At 43.2% G+C, this 17,209-nt stretch overlaps 1 protein-coding gene across 2 annotated transcripts; it reads left to right on the top strand.

Annotated features, from left to right (window-relative positions):
• The first annotated feature begins 55 nt into the window (after positions 1-55).
• On the top strand, positions 56-16,997 carry appb (amyloid beta (A4) precursor protein b). Of its 2 annotated transcripts, XM_003452883.5 has the most exons (18): positions 56-266; positions 5,119-5,286; positions 5,389-5,518; positions 5,622-5,734; positions 5,991-6,181; positions 6,261-6,481; positions 6,664-6,831; positions 8,760-8,893; positions 8,998-9,072; positions 10,008-10,166; positions 10,348-10,476; positions 10,572-10,671; positions 12,916-12,983; positions 13,289-13,427; positions 13,530-13,583; positions 16,479-16,570; positions 16,657-16,803; positions 16,887-16,997. In XM_003452883.5, exons 1-18 carry the CDS (start codon positions 207-209, stop codon positions 16,986-16,988), a joined length of 2,250 nt encoding a protein of 749 aa, XP_003452931.1. In that variant the 5' UTR covers positions 56-206; the 3' UTR covers positions 16,989-16,997. The 2 variants fall into 2 exon arrangements, with proteins under 2 accessions (XP_003452931.1, XP_005457911.1); XM_005457854.3 differs by lacking the exon at positions 6,664-6,831 and having other exon boundaries at positions 60-266.
• The last annotated feature ends 212 nt before the right edge of the window (positions 16,998-17,209 follow it).

Below are 17,209 nucleotides of genomic sequence, written 5' to 3'. Positions count from 1 at the left end.
ACACACGCGCGCTCCCTCCCCCCGCTCCCACCAATCCAAACACATCCTCCAGCCTCACGCCGTCACCGGGAGCTGGACACAGAGAGGGATCAGCAGGATCGGGACAATAGCATCCGCCACTGCGTCGACGCATAGTCCGACATTTCTCTTTGTGCAAACGGACAAATCGTGAACATAACGGCGCTGCTGGACACCGGGAGGACGGTATGGGGGAGCACGCGGCGTTTCTGCTGTTACTCGTGGCGACCTTGACGCTTTCATCCGAGGTGAGTTTAGCGGAGAAACCGCAGCCTGTGGCGGCTAACCGTTACCTGGGCCAGACTCTTATGCCACCGTGGCTGTCAAACACTAACCCCGACACCCCTTCTCCATACACACACCGTGTTAAATCTGCATAACGACTATTAAAAATTAACATATGCAGATTAGACAGAGTTATAACAACACGGCGTGGCTGCTAATGGGTGACATAAGAGCTATTAGACGGTGCTGCTGCCAAAGATAACGTGATTTAAGGGCTTGTGAGCGGCCCACACCGCTTTTAATCCTATAAATGGATGCCCTCTGTTTTTAACAGAGGTGAAAATATGCCCTGTGAATCCACCTTAATCGCAGACCTGCAGTGTACACACACAGAGTCGCTGCGCAAAATAAACCACCAAACCAGGAATGTCAGCAATGCTACCGCGGCCTACCGTTAGATGTCAGTGGTTGGTATCTTGGCCCTGTCATGTCGGATGTTATTAGTCACGGAGTGTTTTTATTTTATTATTCATACTACTTATTAATGTTCAATTTTACGTTAAGAAAAGTATTAACAGTTTAACGGCTACGCTTTTCGCCCGGTTATAGCATCGAGAAGGGTGTAGGGAGCTAACGGTGGCTAGCTTTTTTCTAGAAAATGACAACACAGCTGTAAATGTCAGGTCCACTGTTAAATACCTGGACGGATTTAAACCCAGTACCCTTCCAGAAAAGCAAGAAGGGTTTATCGTGTATGTAAATAACCCAGCTGTGTCCGGTGACACCAGCCTACGGTGCTTTTATTTATTTATTTTTATATAGCATAGCTAATGTGGCGCTGGGCCGCCTGGTCCAGCGGAGCTGCGGGGCGGTGAAACTGCTGAGGAGAATGGAAAAAGGATGCAGCCTTATTAGTTTCACACAAGCAAGATGGCGCCTGCAGCTTGGTGTTCCTCTGATGGACCACAGAGGAATATGATGCCCAGGACAGCTGGAAAAAAGGATGAATGGGCACCTGTAAATCAATTAGTGCCTTTTCCTCATTGTCAGGTTACATTCAGGGCCACAAATGAGTTGTGAAGGGGGTTATTTTTCACACTGCAGGCTCACCAGCTCCTGTGTGTGGTGCAGTGAAAATGTCTCCACAGCAAAATTATGCGGTACACACTATCGACACCATACCCGTGTCTGTCGTGACACTTGAGCTGCATTTGTTTTGTAACGTTGAAATGGCATTGTGCTGCCTTTTACGCACCAAGCCTCCGGCAATATAGAGATTATAATTTTCCACGAGGTTTGTCATGTTAAGCATACAAAGGATTGTTTTATTCTCTTACCAGTTTAGTTTATCCCAGCACCCACAAGCCTATTATGCTGTAGTGAGTTCGCTTTCTTTCTTTTTGTTTTATTGTTTTTTTTTGTCGTAATGTGAAAAGGATATACAAGCCCTGCAGCATCAAAATACAGAAAGTTATTTTAGAGTAATCTTGGATTGGTTTACTTGTAACATGCGGCTTCATGAAAAACTGGCTGAGGCTTAAATATGAAAACAGGCAGTGTCACTTTGAAAGACATAAATAAGTAATGGGGTATATGGTAGTGCTGTGATAACGCAAATTTGATATCAATGTGATACCAAGTAAATGCAGAGCCAGTATTACCGATGCCTATACTTTCAACCAGGGAAGGCAGTGTGTCACGATTTATCAGAGTCAGAGAGACTTTATTTATCCCCAAGGGGCAATTAAGATACAACAGAGCAGCATGAGGTTGAAGAACGCAAAACTGCTCAGCTGACTGGCCGGTCGACCGCTCGAGCAGCAACCCGGAACCGAACAATGGAAAATGCACAACATGAGGAAAGACGAGGAGAAAAAAGAACTCCCCCCAGACTGAGCTCCAGCAGGGAGATCAGTTTGAGAACAGAAAAAAACCACCTCAGCACATAGCACATGAATTATCACATCTCACAACATAGAAGACATAAGCTTCGAAGGCGTTTGGTAGGGGTGGGGGTGGTGAGTGTAGGTCTGTGTCAGTGTACATGCGTATGTGTGCGTGTGTGTGTTTTCTGTGTTCAGCCAAGAGAAAGTGTTTCTTCACTCGGTTAGGCAAAAGTCAAAATCTTTGGTCAACGCGGGTGACCTTGAAGGAGGGGGGAGAGAGTAACAGCAACAGTTTTGTTATCTAAGGGAGAATTTTGTTATTCCTGCCAGCTTTTGCCTTGAGCATCCAGCTGGCGCCAGGGGGGCCTATTAGATGAGATGGTAGTTGTTTTGGTTAGTGCGAACAAACTGCATCCAGTTTTGCAGTTGGTCTAATGTCCGTCACTGGTGACCAGGTCTCTCAATTCCCGTTGCAGTGCCACCTCCAAGATCTTATCCATATTGCAGAGCCATGAGCTTCTCCAAGATCTTATCCATATTACATTCAATAAACACAGTCTGAGTACTCACAGCCCTGCCCATCGTCTATCATGTCGGCCAGCCGTACGGGATTTTGAACAGCTGTAGCTGCTTCTTGTTCTTCGATAAGCCAGGTCCGAGCCAGCTCCAGTCAGCCAGAACTCTGTTATCGTGGTTCCAAACTGTTAGATGTCGTTCAATGTCCTCCATCGAGAGTGTCGCCAGACACACGACGCAACGACCATCGAGTATCCGGCAGCAAACGTCTCCGCAGGACAGTCAGGCTCTCCCAAGCCCCGGCTTCTCGCCGAGAAGAGGTTGCTTTATGATCTAATGCAAATTATACAATACAGTACAATACAATTTTATTTGTATAGCACATTTAAAATCAGAGGTACACCAAAGTGTTTCACAAAATCCAGTAAAAGCAGTAGCAAAATACAAAAGCAAATAAGCTAGCAGGTGGAAAGCATTGATTAATCAAGCATACAAGGTAAGCAGATATCAAAATAAAACTTCAAAGGTAAAATCAATACAAAACATTGTTCAACAAAACAGAAGAAAAGGGGTTCCATGGGAGTACACTTACAAGAAGCGTACTCTAGATAGCCAGTAACCCTAAACTAAATTTTCAATCGAGATTTAAAAGTCTGGATCGAATCAGACGCGCGAATAGCTTGTGGGAGATTGTTCCAGAGCTTAGGTGCAACTGAAGCGCAAGCACGGTCACCTCTGGTCTTCAGCTGTGACCTAGGTTGCACCAAGAGCAATTGGCCTGATGATCTCAGTGCTCTAGTAGGAGTATACAGGCTGAGAAGATCAGTAAGATAGCTAGGCGCGATATTATTTATGATTTTAAAAGTAAGCAATAAGATTTTAAAATCAATGCGCTATTTAATGGGAAGCCATTGGAGGTCAGAGAGAATTGGGTTAATAGACTCAAACCTACCAGTTCCGGTTAAGAGGCATGCCGCAGCATTTTGAGAGAGTTGCAGTCTATGAAGAAGGGCAGATTGGAAACCAGTGTATAGGGAGTTGCAGTATTCTAATCTAGATGTGACAAAGGCATGAATAAGTTTTTCAAGATCCTCACGTGGTAAGTATGGCTTGCCCTTAGAGATTAGACCTAGTTGGTAAACTAGATTTAACTACAGAGGACACAAGAAGGGTTTTGAACACATTTTGATGACCACTAAATCATTGTGATTATCACACCTTTCAGCTTTTCATGTATTGTGAGACTGCTTTTTGGGGGGGAGACCTGGAATGCAAATGTGCCCCTTTCTGAAGCGCTTTGGGTCAACTTCTGTTGTTTAAATGTGCTATAGGCTGTAATAAAGTAAATGTGACATTTCCAAAAGAAAATATTTTTTAACACAATTCAGTGGGCTGTATACTGAACTCGGAGGGTAGAAACAAAGTATCGGTCCTATCGCGCTAGTATCGATCCAATACTGGTACCAGCGTTAGTATTGATGCTATAGATATTTGGAGCGAGCCACCCACCTCTAGTATATGGGGTGAACAGCTGTGAGCGGACTGATGTGCACTTCAGTAGATGTTAAACCACACACACATCCTCAGTTGATATGCCAACTGTCATATTCTGTAATCTGCGACACACACACACAAATCACTTCTAGTGTGCTGCTGTGTGCCTCCCGCTCCCAGATTCGAAAAAGATGTAATTAGAAATATAAATAAGTGAGTAATTGGGTAACATAATGCAGACCAGGCATGCCAGCTACTAGAAACAATAGGTTATGACATGCATATTCACAGGAGTCTAATTTTGTGGAGTTATTCACGGGCGAACTCATCATCATGTCAGAATTAGTCATTTAATAATTGGCAACAGATGGCTTGGAGGCTAGGGTTTTGTCAGTGTGCACCGTCAGCATTTTTGTGTTATCTGCTAGAAAATCAAGGTCCCGCAAAGAGGAAAACACATTGAGACTTCCACCAATTGTGCCCTAAGCAAAAAAGAGGAAAAAAAATATGCTGATAGCAGTAGCCTATTAAATCGACTGCCAAACCCGGTTCTCTGGAAAGACATTCTTTATACCTTTATGGGTTTTTTTCGTAGCTAGAATTTAATACCTTGTAGATTACTTTTATTTTCCCTTCTGAACTCTCCCATTGTACTTTAACTAATGGAGTAAAGCCAGAGTTGACAGACAGATTAAGAAAACAGCAAATGTGCTGCCCTGTACCTACAACAGAGACTATCTGACATCTTGGCTCAAAGGGATAAAACTGGATTTTTCGCTAGATCTAGGGCAGTAGTATTGTTGAGGAATTTAAAAGCATTCATCTTTGTGACTTACTAATCTCACTACTTTACATTTGAAGTATGCAGCAGTAGAATGACTTCAGAGGAACTTGGCACATATAAGCTGCATGATGAGATATTTATGGATAAGCTATACTTTTCATTATTGTTCTGTTTTTATACTTTTTCTCTGTCCAGGTGCCGGATGATTACTCGGTGGGTTTGCTAACCGAGCCCCAGGTGGCCATGTTCTGCGGGAAGCTCAACATGCACATCAATGTGCAGAGCGGCAAATGGGAGTCCGACCCTTCTGGTACCAAGAGCTGCATTGGCACCAAGGAGGGCATCCTGCAGTACTGCCAGGAGGTATTTCAACCGAGAAAAACAGCACTGCAGAGACAGAGAGAGAGAGAGAGAGGGGTATGAAGTATTGCAGTAATAACATTCAAATCTCCCATGTTTGCACAGGTGTACCCAGAGTTGCAGATTACAAATGTTGTGGAGGCCAACCAGCCTGTCAGCATCTCCAACTGGTGCAAGAAAAGCCGCAGGCAATGCCGCAGTCACGCACATATCGTGGTACCATACCGCTGTCTTGGTGAGCTGTTTTAGTGCTTTTGTTACTGAGTGTGTTTATGCATGGTTGCATCTTTAAAAGTGTACAATACATGCAAATTTAAAAAGGTGTATTTCTGTCGCAGTAGGAGAGTTTGTGAGCGACGCCCTGCTCGTTCCCGACAAGTGTAAGTTTCTGCACCAGGAGCGTATGGATCAATGCGAGAGCCACCTGTACTGGCACACTGTAGCCAAAGAGGTGAGGATGGTGGCTTCTTGTGTCTGTTTGCTTCCCTCATTGTCCTTCTGGTTCTGTGGTAGCGCCACTGTATGACTCAGTGCTGTGAGCCTTACCTGGCACTTTCTTCTGAGTTATTCTTGTCCTTTTCTGTGCCGTTTATATTCAGTAAGCCGTGGTTCAAGTTTCTGGGTTTGCCGCATTTAGCTCTCATAAGGATTAAACCGATTGAACATTACGGTGTTTGATTTTGGATGCTGTGTGCTGTTAAAATTAGTACTGCGGAGACCGCTCCATGAATCTCCACGACTACGGGATGCTGCTGCCATGTGGTATAGACCGTTTTCGAGGGGTGGAGTTTGTGTGCTGCCCGGCCTGGGCTGAACGGGATTCCGACAGCGCACAGCTCGAGGGGGAGGAATCTGATGTGTGGTGGGGCGGAGCTGAGAGCGAATACTCTGATAACAGGTACGATCACACGTGGACTTTGACTTGTTTCTGTGCATGCCTGTCGATACAAAGGCTCAACCAACCGTTCTGTCCGCAGCATGACCCGCCCAACGGACACACAGCTGGCCGCCAGGGAGGATGACGAGGATGTGGACGAAGAGGTGGAAACTTTTGAAAGGGATGACAATGGAGATGGAGAGGAAGATGACGAGGAAGTCGATATGATGGATGACCGAGATGGCGATGAGCCCAACGCTAACATCGCCATGACAACAACGACTACCACCACCACTGAGTCAGTTGAAGAGGTCGTTAGAGGTGAGAAATGAAGCAGTTCTGTCCTCTTCTCACTCTCCTTAAGTTTTTTTGTTTCTTTGTTTTTTTGGTTTATGGTTTGATTCCATCATGTGTCGCTTTGTTGAGTTACTTCTGTCTCCCATAAAATTCCAAACCTCACCTTTTGCATTCACGTTTAATTTGCCTATGTGTACATGTCTCAGCGGTTTGTTGGGCTCGTGCTGAGTCAGGTCCATGTCACGCCATGCTGGAGCGTTGGTACTTCGTGCCTGAGACGGGCCGCTGCGCCCCCTTCTTGTTTGGGGGCTGTGGGGGCAACAGGAATAACTTTGAGTCGGAGGAGTACTGCCTCGCTATCTGCAGCAGCTCGTGTAAGTCCCAGGACTGAAGCTACAGCCTGAAGTGTCCACATCAGGAGCCTGATTCCTGTCCTCAGGCTGCTGCAGACTGTTTCTCTGGCTCGCTCGTTCTTTCTGTCTCTCACTGACCTTACCGTGTGAGGCCTCTTAACCTTTCAGAGCACTGACAACTGGGTGTAGTTTCATTCATTTCAACATTTTTTCCATCAAGATAGAAACTGTATTTTTGAATTGGAAAGCAAAAGTAGACACAAGGCGGGGGGGGGAAGAGGGCCACAACATTACAAGGCTGTGAGCAAACCTAGTTCAAAAGGACCAAATCATTGTTAGTTGTACCTGAAGAGAACAATCTTTAAAAAATCAAAAGTGAAACTGTGGCACACATACAGTGTACCAAATAACTGCTGACAGTCTGGGGAATATTGCTCATTTTGTTTTTTAGGTAAAAAGAAAAAACTCCCTAACTCTATTCACATTAAGCTGCTGCCAGAGGCGAGTCGGCTTAATCTTGGCTAACAGGCTCAAACAGAGAGATGGAGCAGGCCTGATGACTTTTATACTAAGACAAGATGAGGGTATTCAGGGTTAAAGTGAAAAACTGGACTTTGTTTGAAGTCTCTACAAAAAAACAAAGGTACCATTAAGAGCAAAGATAATTAATCTCCTAAGGCTTACACTTTGTGACAGATTTCACTGTAACACACGCAATTCAAACACAGTGTTAAACAAACACATGTGGAGTTTTTGGCTAAGAAAGTGCAGGCAGAAATGTTTATATAGTTTTCAATAACATTTTTGTGTTCTTAACAGGTGTAGCTTGCACAATAGTGTACTCACCCTGTGGTAGCTCGATGTTGCAATACAGCCATGCTGATGTTAACAACAGATAATGTGGCGTGTAGATTCTTTGAAATCCTAATTTCCTAGTTAGTTTTACAAATAAAACTAATTTGAATTGAAAAATGCCTTTAATGTTATATACATGTTAGCAGGCTTCACAAATCTGTGGTTTCACTACTTCTTTGCAATTCATGTGCCTCTTTATGAGAACTCCCTAATTTAATTTTTTAAATAGGCTGATTATTCTACTACTCTGGACACTGTGGGTTTAAGCAAATTATTAAAAACAGGATTAATCCTGCTTAATTAGAATGATAAATGAGAGATTAAATTAAGATAAACTGCAGTTTTAATAGTGTGTGACTTAGTGGCAGCAGTGTGTTTTGTTTTTTGTTTTTTTTGTTGTTGTTTTCAGTCCTACTGGCCAGCGGGAGAGTTTCTATGGCACAGAGTGGCCATGACACAGTTGTTCACCTCCAAACCATTTAATCACTCATTGAATCATTTCTAACCAGCACCGCCATTATAACAGCATGAAGACTCAATGTCACTTTGTGTCTGCATGCGTTTCTATACCCGTGTGTGTCTGCATGCTTCTCACTGCAGTGTGCGTTTGTAAAAAATTAATAAATAAATAGTGCCTGCAGGTGTGTGTGGAAAAAGGGAGTTTTAAGCTGGTTTGCCGTTTCCTCACAGCGAACTCATCAGCGATACAGTCTGCCCTCATCCTGACTCAGCAGTCCTTATCTCCATGGTCCCACATTCAACAGACACACAAACGCACAAAAACTGTGGGAAACACTTCACTTTCTGTCCCCTGATAACTTGCTTATCTCTTATGTAAATATTTACATAGAATTGTCAATAATTTTCTGTGTGTACCTAATCTCTGAAGTCCTTAACCCACCCTTTCATCAAACAAGTGGAATCGTTTATGACTGAATGCATTGTGGGTTTCCAGCCGACCGATTTCAGTGTTTTTCCTGCATTTACACTTCGTGCGTCCTCTTCACTGTCATCTGTTTATCTCTGTTCTGCGCCTCGCTTTGCTTTCAACTGCTCTGTGTTTGATTTCCCCCTCTCCCCGGACTGTCATCCAGTGCCAACAATGGCCCCCAGTCCTCCAGACGCCGTGGATCGCTACCTGGAATCACCCGGTGACGACAGCGAACACACAGACTTCCAGAAAGCCAAAGAAAGCCTAGAGGCCAAACACCGTGAAAAGATGTCACAGGTGTGTGTTTGTGCGTTTTCTTATCGTAAGCATTCCTGTCAATGTGATGTAGACCATGACAGAAGCTTAAAGGTTTTGCTTTTTCATTCAATCTGACGCTTCAGGTTATGAAGGAGTGGGAGGAGGCTGAGAGGCAGGCCAAGAATTTGCCTCGTGCAGAAAAAAAAGTAGTCATCCAGGTAGGAAACATGCTGTAGTGTCTGCTGTAAATGTCTAATTGCCAAAAGAGAGTTACATTACATACATAAACATTACATAACTGTGATTTATATGATCCTGGACAAATTTGGCAAAAGTTTCAGAGAAATAGAATTTACAGTTTCTTCGTTACTGATGCATTTATAAGAGAGATTCCATTTAAAGCCAGTTAAGTGAGTTATTACATCTTAATTAACCCTAATTAATTGAATGGATTTATTTGTATACCTGCGAGGGGAAGATGCAAAAATATGTCCATGGTGTTTGCGACAGGGAGATAAAAATAAGATTTAATAAATGTAATTGACGATGTGTCAACTGATATTCTGAAAAGGGTCAGCGAGGGGTTCATCCTACACTTGAGCAGAAAAAGGACGATGGGGTGTTGTCGGGACCCCGATGGGTAGCTGGGCGAGCAGCGTGGACATCCAAGTTTATGAACAAGACAATTCAAGAATGAGGCAACGTAAACTTTTCCAATTGATACCACAGGTGTATCTACTAAAATACTTGACCTCAAAGTCCAGAAGTGAGGTCTTCTGAAAATGTTGTAAATGTGATAACTCAAGAAGGAAGTCATGTAGGATTTTCAAACCAAAGGTGCATCTTGTAGGAGGCTGAGGAGTAGCGTTGGAGGTCGTCAGTATTTTTAACCCTGTAGAATACATTTCAGATAAATAAATAAATAAATAAATATCTTTTCTTTATTATTTTAAGTTGGGGAAAAAATGGGTTAGTATCAGCCTGTGATACTGGTCAGCCAATATATCTGTCAGGCCTAAGGGTAAAACATGTATTTAAAGTATTTAATGGTGGAAATAAGGCAGACATCTTCTTTCCAAATGTGTGTTTCTACCGTATTGCAGTGTGGCAATTTGTTCATATACAGACTGTGTAAAATGTACTGCATCTACAGAAATTCCAGATGAAAGTGGAGGCTTTAGAGCAGGAGGCAGCGGGGGAGAGACAGCAGCTGGTCGAAACCCACATGGCCCGGGTGGAAGCTCTGCTCAACAGCCGCCGACGCCGGGCTCTCGAAAATTACCTGAGCGCCCTGCAGGCCAATCCACCACGGGTACGCACACGTCCCCACACACCAACATCTTAATAACAGGAGCGCCGCTACATTGATTTATTACTTCATATTAGTGCCAAACAGGTTCTCTGAGGTTGTTTATCAGCAAGACACACATGTTCAAGAAGTGTATCCAACGTGTTATAACCCCACTTATTACATAACCCTGTGCCACCATCAGTCCCGTCAGGTTTTGAGCCTGCTGAAGAAATACATCCGTGCAGAGCAGAAGGACAGGCAGCACACACTGAAGCATTACGAGCACGTCCGCACGGTCGATCCCAAGAAGGCCGCTCAGATCCGTCCTCAGGTATCTGGATCAAACAGTCAAAATCTTTGAGCATCATGAAAATAAATGACGGCTTTTAAAATGGACAAAATTACAAAATTTTTTCTCATCTCCAGGTGTTGACTCATCTTCGTGTGATTGATGAGAGGATGAATCAGTCATTGGGTCTGCTCTACAAGGTGCCAAATGTGGCAAATGAGATTCAAAACCAAGTCGGTATGTGTTTATTCACATCTCAATCTTAAATGTCAAAGGTTGAGGACACTCATCACAGTGAATCCCCGAAACATCTATTACTGAAAGTTCATCCAAATGGCATCATTGACGTTTGTAGCCTCCAGTGCCTCACTGGTTTCAGGCTAATTGTCACTTGGTATTAAAACACATAATAGCATGTTTCTTTAATTGTTGTGAAAGCCGATGACTGAAGTTTTTCATTTGAATTTTATGTTTTGTTTTTTCTGTTTTTGTTTGTTTGGTTTTTTTGAAGGGAGAGTTTACCTGCTGGGAGAAAGTCTTTCTCAAGTAGTTCTTAAGGAATGCTGTTCCATGCTGGAACACAATGTAATATTAAAAAGAAATAAAGGCGAGAATAAATGTTTTTTTTCAGTTCCCCTGTTACACAGTTGTAGTCCACTACAGATGGCTACATATCAAATCAGACCAGTTCTGGCCATTATTAAGAAAACAAGTATAATTACGTTCATCAAAACAAAAAGTGTGGGAAGCTTGTGTTTTAGGCCCCAAGGTCCAAGATCCATTCCCTCCACCTATCCCAAAGGGTCAGGCAGAATTTGGAAAAGTTGGAATTAAAACTGGGTCATATGTTGCGAAATCTGTGAATGTATCCTTGTTGTTTTATTCACATGCTAAAAGCGATTGCTCGCTCAACAAGAGTTACAAGTGCTCAGCAGACATAAAGGCATTATTTTGACAGTGCTATTAAATGGCTGTTTTGTTGCCTTCAGAATGGGGAAAACCTTCCACCTGTCAGCACTTGTCTTACTTGGCACATAATAGTATGTTTCTTTAATTGTTGTGAAAGCCGATGACTGAAGTTATTCATTTGAATTTTATGTTTTGTTTTTTCTGTTTTTGTTTGTTTGGTTTTTATGAAGGGAGAGTTTACCTGCTGGGAGAAAGTCTTTCTCAAGTAGTTCTTAAGGAATGCTGTTCCATGCTGGAACAGAATGTAATATTAAAAAGAAATAAAGGCGAGCATGGTTCATTGAAAGAGTGATAGTTTAGTTTTGATTTGGGTTTTAACCAAGAAAGGTGATCTGATGTAGATATGCCAGTTACAGCATGAGGTGTGTACCAACTCCTACATATTATGTGTAACTGCAAAAGCCTGTATTTGACAATGGCAGAAATATGAATATGCCTTTCAACATTAATGTAGGGCAGAGCAGAAGTCCAGCCACACTGAAAGTAATATTCAACGGACAGACTCTCAGCACATAAAAGGGAGTGAAAAAGTCAGATAATGTGAGAAGCTTGTGTTTTAGGCCCCAAGGTCCAAGATTCTATCCCAAAGGGTCAGGCAGAATTTGGAAAAGAATCATTCCTTCCTCCTGAAATAAGCTGCAGAATCAGCTAAAACTTGAGGGACTGATCTAACTTCATGAATTTAAGGCGATTTTTAAATGCCTTGGATGCCAATGTTTCGCCTGAATATTACCTTTGTTTTCAGCATTAGACAGTTACTTTTACTGAGGTATATTTTTTATTGACAACAAAGTTTATAAATTTTGGTTGTTTCTCTGTTTGTTTATTTTTTAATTGCATGTACTTAACTGTTGTATGGATTTGGATGTATATGTGTGTGTCTATATGTGCTGCTACTTTGGGCAGCATATGTAAAAAGAGACTCTCAGATTAAAGTTAAGACTTGTTATGCAACAACCACCCAAACCACACTTATTAAGTACCCCTTAACTCCCATCCAACCATTCGAGAGACGGGGTACACCCTGGACAGAGAGACAGACAACCATTCGCACTCACATTCACTCCCGCATTCACACCCATGGGCAATTTGGATTAATCAATTAACCTATCCCCACAAACTGCATGTCTTTGGACGGTGGGAGGAAGCCAGAATACCTGGAGGGAACCCACGCAAACACGGGGAGAACAGGCAAACTCCACATAGAAAGACCCCGGCCTGATGGTGGAATTGAACTCCGTGCCACCGTGCTGCCCCCCTTAACTCCCTATAGTTTAAATTGAAGCATGTGTTAACATGTGTTTGAAATCCACATGTGTTTGAAATCCACTGATTACAGGACACTAAAACGCTGATAATGCTGTTTCATTACGCCAAGATTACTTTCACCACTTTAGACTATTGTGTAGACTACACTTGATTTGTTTTTCTCTCTAACTGCCACATTCCTTCCTCAGATTTGTCATCATGTAGCCATCTGACTCATTCTCATTTTGTTCCATTTCTTTGTAGCAATTATAATGCAGCGAGTTCAGGCGGAGCTGTCTCAGCAAGTCTCTTCACTGCAGAGCGATGGTCGGGTGAGTCAAGTTGCACCAACTCACTTACGAATGCAAAGTGTTCGATGTGAAAGTGGACTTTCTGGCATAAAGATTGGAATCACATAGACTGATATGACGAAACAAAGCCACTATGAACACTGACGTGATGGGTGTGTAGTGTAATTAAAGCAATTAAAACAAAAGGATGTCGTGATACTGCGCCTGTTTAAATGAGGTTGTATTAGTGACCTTTAGCACATAATCATCATAATTTGAGTGGGTTCTTAAATAAAAAGGCCGCCCACACGCCACGTATCCTGTTTAACATTCCTCTGTGTTTGCAGATGGATGGCAGGGTGAGTTATGGTAACGACGCTCTGATGCCTGATCAGGCCTACAGCTCGGCTCCTATGGACGCTGGCCTGGATGGGCTGGGGTTCATTCACCCTGAGAGCTTCAACCAGCCCAACACAGAGAACCATGGTAACACACACACTAAATTTTGTGACATAAATTGAATTTTATTAACTTTTTAAAAATGTGGCTTAATATTGAATATTTTTGTTACACACTGTATTTCTGTAGTTGAACCCGTCGATGCTCGTCCAATTCCAGACAGAGGACTCCCCACACGACCTGGTATGTATGTGAAGTCCGAACGGAAACACAAGTACAAACTTACATCCTCACTCATATACATTTACTGCATATTAAGGACAGGTTTAAAAATTCAGGTTGTTTCTAACATTGCACTTGCCAGACCTCATGCTAAGAGTCAGTCGAAACAGCAGAACTGCACAGGTGCAGCTTGTGCTCCTCTTAAGCAGATGAGAGAAGGAGACTAAAGAGAGAGACCTCAGGGAGTATGAACTTAATATAACACTGGCTATATTCAGTTTAATTCAATTCCTATTATTTAATAAGCAACAGCTCAACAACAGTTGTCATAAGGTGCTTTATACTATATGAAAAAGAGCCTGCGATATTAGAGAGAATCCCCTGTGAGGACACACATAATGAAGAGACCTCTGGCAGAACCAGGCTAAAGGAGGGGGCAGCGTTCTGGCACGATTGGTTTGGGGATGAGGGAAATGAGAGGAGGAAGAAGAGTGGCATTTAAAAGCATCAGGGGCGAAAAGACAGAGACCACAGAATCCAAGCTAACCTCAAATAAGTGATTTTAAACTAACAGTTGGAGAGCTGAAAGACAGCAACAAGTCATTACAGTTTCCTGAGTCTTTATAATTCCACTAAAGCGTTCAGGCTTTCTTTAATATTAGGTTGTAACCTTACGGTGCTTTTGGGAAAAACATTTAGGGTTTGATAGAGAAGACATTAACAGGCGTCTCATACGTGAACATAAGTGAGCTCCATAATGGCAGGGTACTCCATACCTGGCAAGGTACTAAGAGCATGCGCACACCAGCTCACCCTCATCTTCACCAGACTCTTCAACCTCTCACTGGATCAGGCAGCCCCAAACCAGCCCCAGACTGTAAGACTCGGCCCTCATCTCTCCTCCACTCGCACACTGAGCACTGGCTCCCCACAGGGCTGTGTGCTGAGCCCCCTCCTGTATTCTCTCCACACCCACGACTGCAGTTCGACCTACAACAACACTCTCATCATCAAGTTTGCTGATGACACCACGGTAGTCGGACTCATCTCAAAGGGAGACGAGGCAGACTACAGGGAGGAAGTCCTGAAGCTGGCAGCCTGGTGTTCAGAAAACAACCTGGCACTGAACACTAAGAAAACCAAAGAGCTCATTGTTGACTTCAGGAGACACAGCACTGACTTAGCCCCCCTTTACATCAACGGGGAGCGTGTGGAGAGGGTCCACACCTTCCGGTTCCTTGGTGTCCTCATCTCTGCTGACATCTCCTGGACAGACAACATCTCAGCGGTCGTCAAGAAGGCCCAACAGCGGCTGCATTTCCTGAGAGTCCTCAGGAAGTACAAGCTGAACTCCAACCTGCTGCTGACCTTCTACCGCTCGTCCATTGAGAGCCTGCTAACCTACTGCATCACGGTATGGTACGGCAGCTGCACCAAGGCGGATAGAGTGAGGCTTCAGAGTGTGGTCAAGACAGCACAAAAGATCATCGGCTGCCCTCTCCCCTCCCTGATGGACATTTATTCCTCCCGCTGCCTCAGCAGAGTGTGCATCAGCACAAAAACCCACAGACTCAAAAACAGTTTCTTCCCCAAAGCCATAACCACCCTGAACTCACACATGCACCGATAACACAGCCCCCCCCCCCCCCCCCCCCCCCCCCATTTTTATTTTCTAACCACTTCCTCTATGAACCAATTCTATGTGCAATAACCCAACTGTATATACACAACACTATTTATTACATATTACTTTTTTTTTTAACCGGCTTGTATATTTGTACATTTTATATATATATATATCTTTTTCCCTATGTTAATACTGCCCATATGTATATAGCGCTGCAGAACTGTGCCCCCCCCCAGCATGTTTGCACTGAGTAGAAGATGCTCTGTATGTCATTGACAATAAAGGCATTCTATTCTATTCTAACATCATCACCAAGAATCAGAGCACCACAGTGTGACAGGAGACTCACACCTCATGATGGTGTGATCATGAGGTGAGAATATCTGAGAAGTTAAAAAAAAGGCAGTACCCTGTACTCCTGACATTATGGTAGTTACTCATATTTCCCAAAAAGAGGGTGAGACCATGACTCACATGTTGTGGTGTTGATTTCGGTCTTGCAGTCTTACTGCACATGTTCTTGAGTTTGTTATCATAACACTAAACACAAAAAAAGATTCGGGGGAGTAAAGTGATTGAAATACTCTACAATGTTACAATAATAAATGGTGTGCATATATCCATATCAAAGTGTTGCAACATCTGCACAAAGCTGTTGTAATCCTTTCCTCTAAATAATTTGTATTTGAATCACACGCCAGTTTTCTATCAGTTGCTGTGTGTAAAGGATTAATGATTATAATTGGATAATAGCAGTTGATGCTTATGCCACAAAAAAAAAAGATATCAATAAATTACAAGGCAGGTCTATATCCAGCTTCGAGAGTCATTTAAGATGTGGTTGGCTCCTGGGTTTCGATTAGACTCTTTTAAGACTCTTTTAAATGCCCTTTGATCCACCAAAAATTGTTCAAATACTTGATAGATTAATACGGAGGTAAATAATCCCACGCACTCTGAGGACTTTACAGGAATCCACAGTGTCAAATGAAATCACCTCCTCCCGCTGTTTGTGTTTTAAAGGACAGTTTGGGGTTTTGTTTTGTTTTATTTTACCACTAAATTTCTTTCTACTGCTTCATTTCCTATAAGATTAAGGATAAGAATAGTTGTATTGATCCCAGAGGGAAATTCATATGTCTTAAATAGCTCATCTGCTATCTGGATGAGAATTAAAAAGCCTGATGGCTGTGGGTGCGAATGATGTTTCTCTCCATTTTAGGAGAGATGCAGAAATCCATGTGCTCAATTTCTGAGATTAATTTGGGTGATTGATTCTGTGGTTTCAGTGTCTGCCCTGAAGCCGGAGGAGATGCCAGAAGTGCGGATGGAGACTGAAGAGAGGCAGAGTGCTGGATATGAAGTTTATCATGAAAAGCTGGTAGGAAAATCCAGCAAACCCAGTCATCAAATATCATCTCCTTCAGGGATTTGTGCCTGAGTTAATATTATTTTCTTTAATGTCAGGTGTTTTTCGCTGATGACGCTGGATCCAATAAAGGCGCCATTATCGGGCTGATGGTTGGTGGGGTGGTCATAGCAACAGTCATCGTCATCACCTTGGTGATGCTGAGGAAGAAACAGTACACTTCAATTCACCACGGTGTGATCGAGGTAAAAGGCTCAGCAGTTCATGCTCGTAGTTCAAACACGGTTTGCCTTTTAGTAACTCCTCCTTCTCCTCCTCCTGTCCAAAGGTGGATGCAGCTGTGACACCAGAGGAGCGTCACCTGGCCAAGATGCAGCAGAACGGCTACGAGAATCCCACCTACAAATTCTTCGAGCAGATGCAGAACTAAAGAGCTGCACAACAACATTTCCTCGAGCCCCACAGTGTCGCCCTGCGCTCTGTTCCATTCAGCTCCTTTGCCCTCAGCCCCAGCACCAGTGCCCTGTTCAGGAGGAGGTGAAGGGTGCAAGGATGACTGCATAGCCTGGTTTGTGTCTTTGAAAGTAAGGAAAGGAGAGATTTTTGTCAGGGGTTTGGGCCAAAGAAAACTGATATGGAACAAAGCCTCCT

This window comes from Oreochromis niloticus, linkage group LG16 (assembly GCF_001858045.2).
Source record: "Oreochromis niloticus isolate F11D_XX linkage group LG16, O_niloticus_UMD_NMBU, whole genome shotgun sequence".
NCBI lineage: Eukaryota > Metazoa > Chordata > Actinopteri > Cichliformes > Cichlidae > Oreochromis > Oreochromis niloticus.
This window is presented reverse-complemented; position numbering and strand designations above follow the sequence as displayed.

Excerpts from the sequence above, each read along its gene's own strand:
- appb (XM_003452883.5), top strand. The coding sequence starts at position 207 with ATGGGGGAGCACGCGGCGTTTCTGCTGTTACTCGTGGCGACCTTGACG. Across the intron at positions 5,735-5,990 it reads GGCACACTGTAGCCAAAGAG|TACTGCGGAGACCGCTCCAT; the intron begins GTGAGGATGGTG and ends TGTTAAAATTAG. Across the intron at positions 10,672-12,915 it reads TGAGATTCAAAACCAAGTCG|CAATTATAATGCAGCGAGTT; the intron begins GTATGTGTTTAT and ends ATTTCTTTGTAG.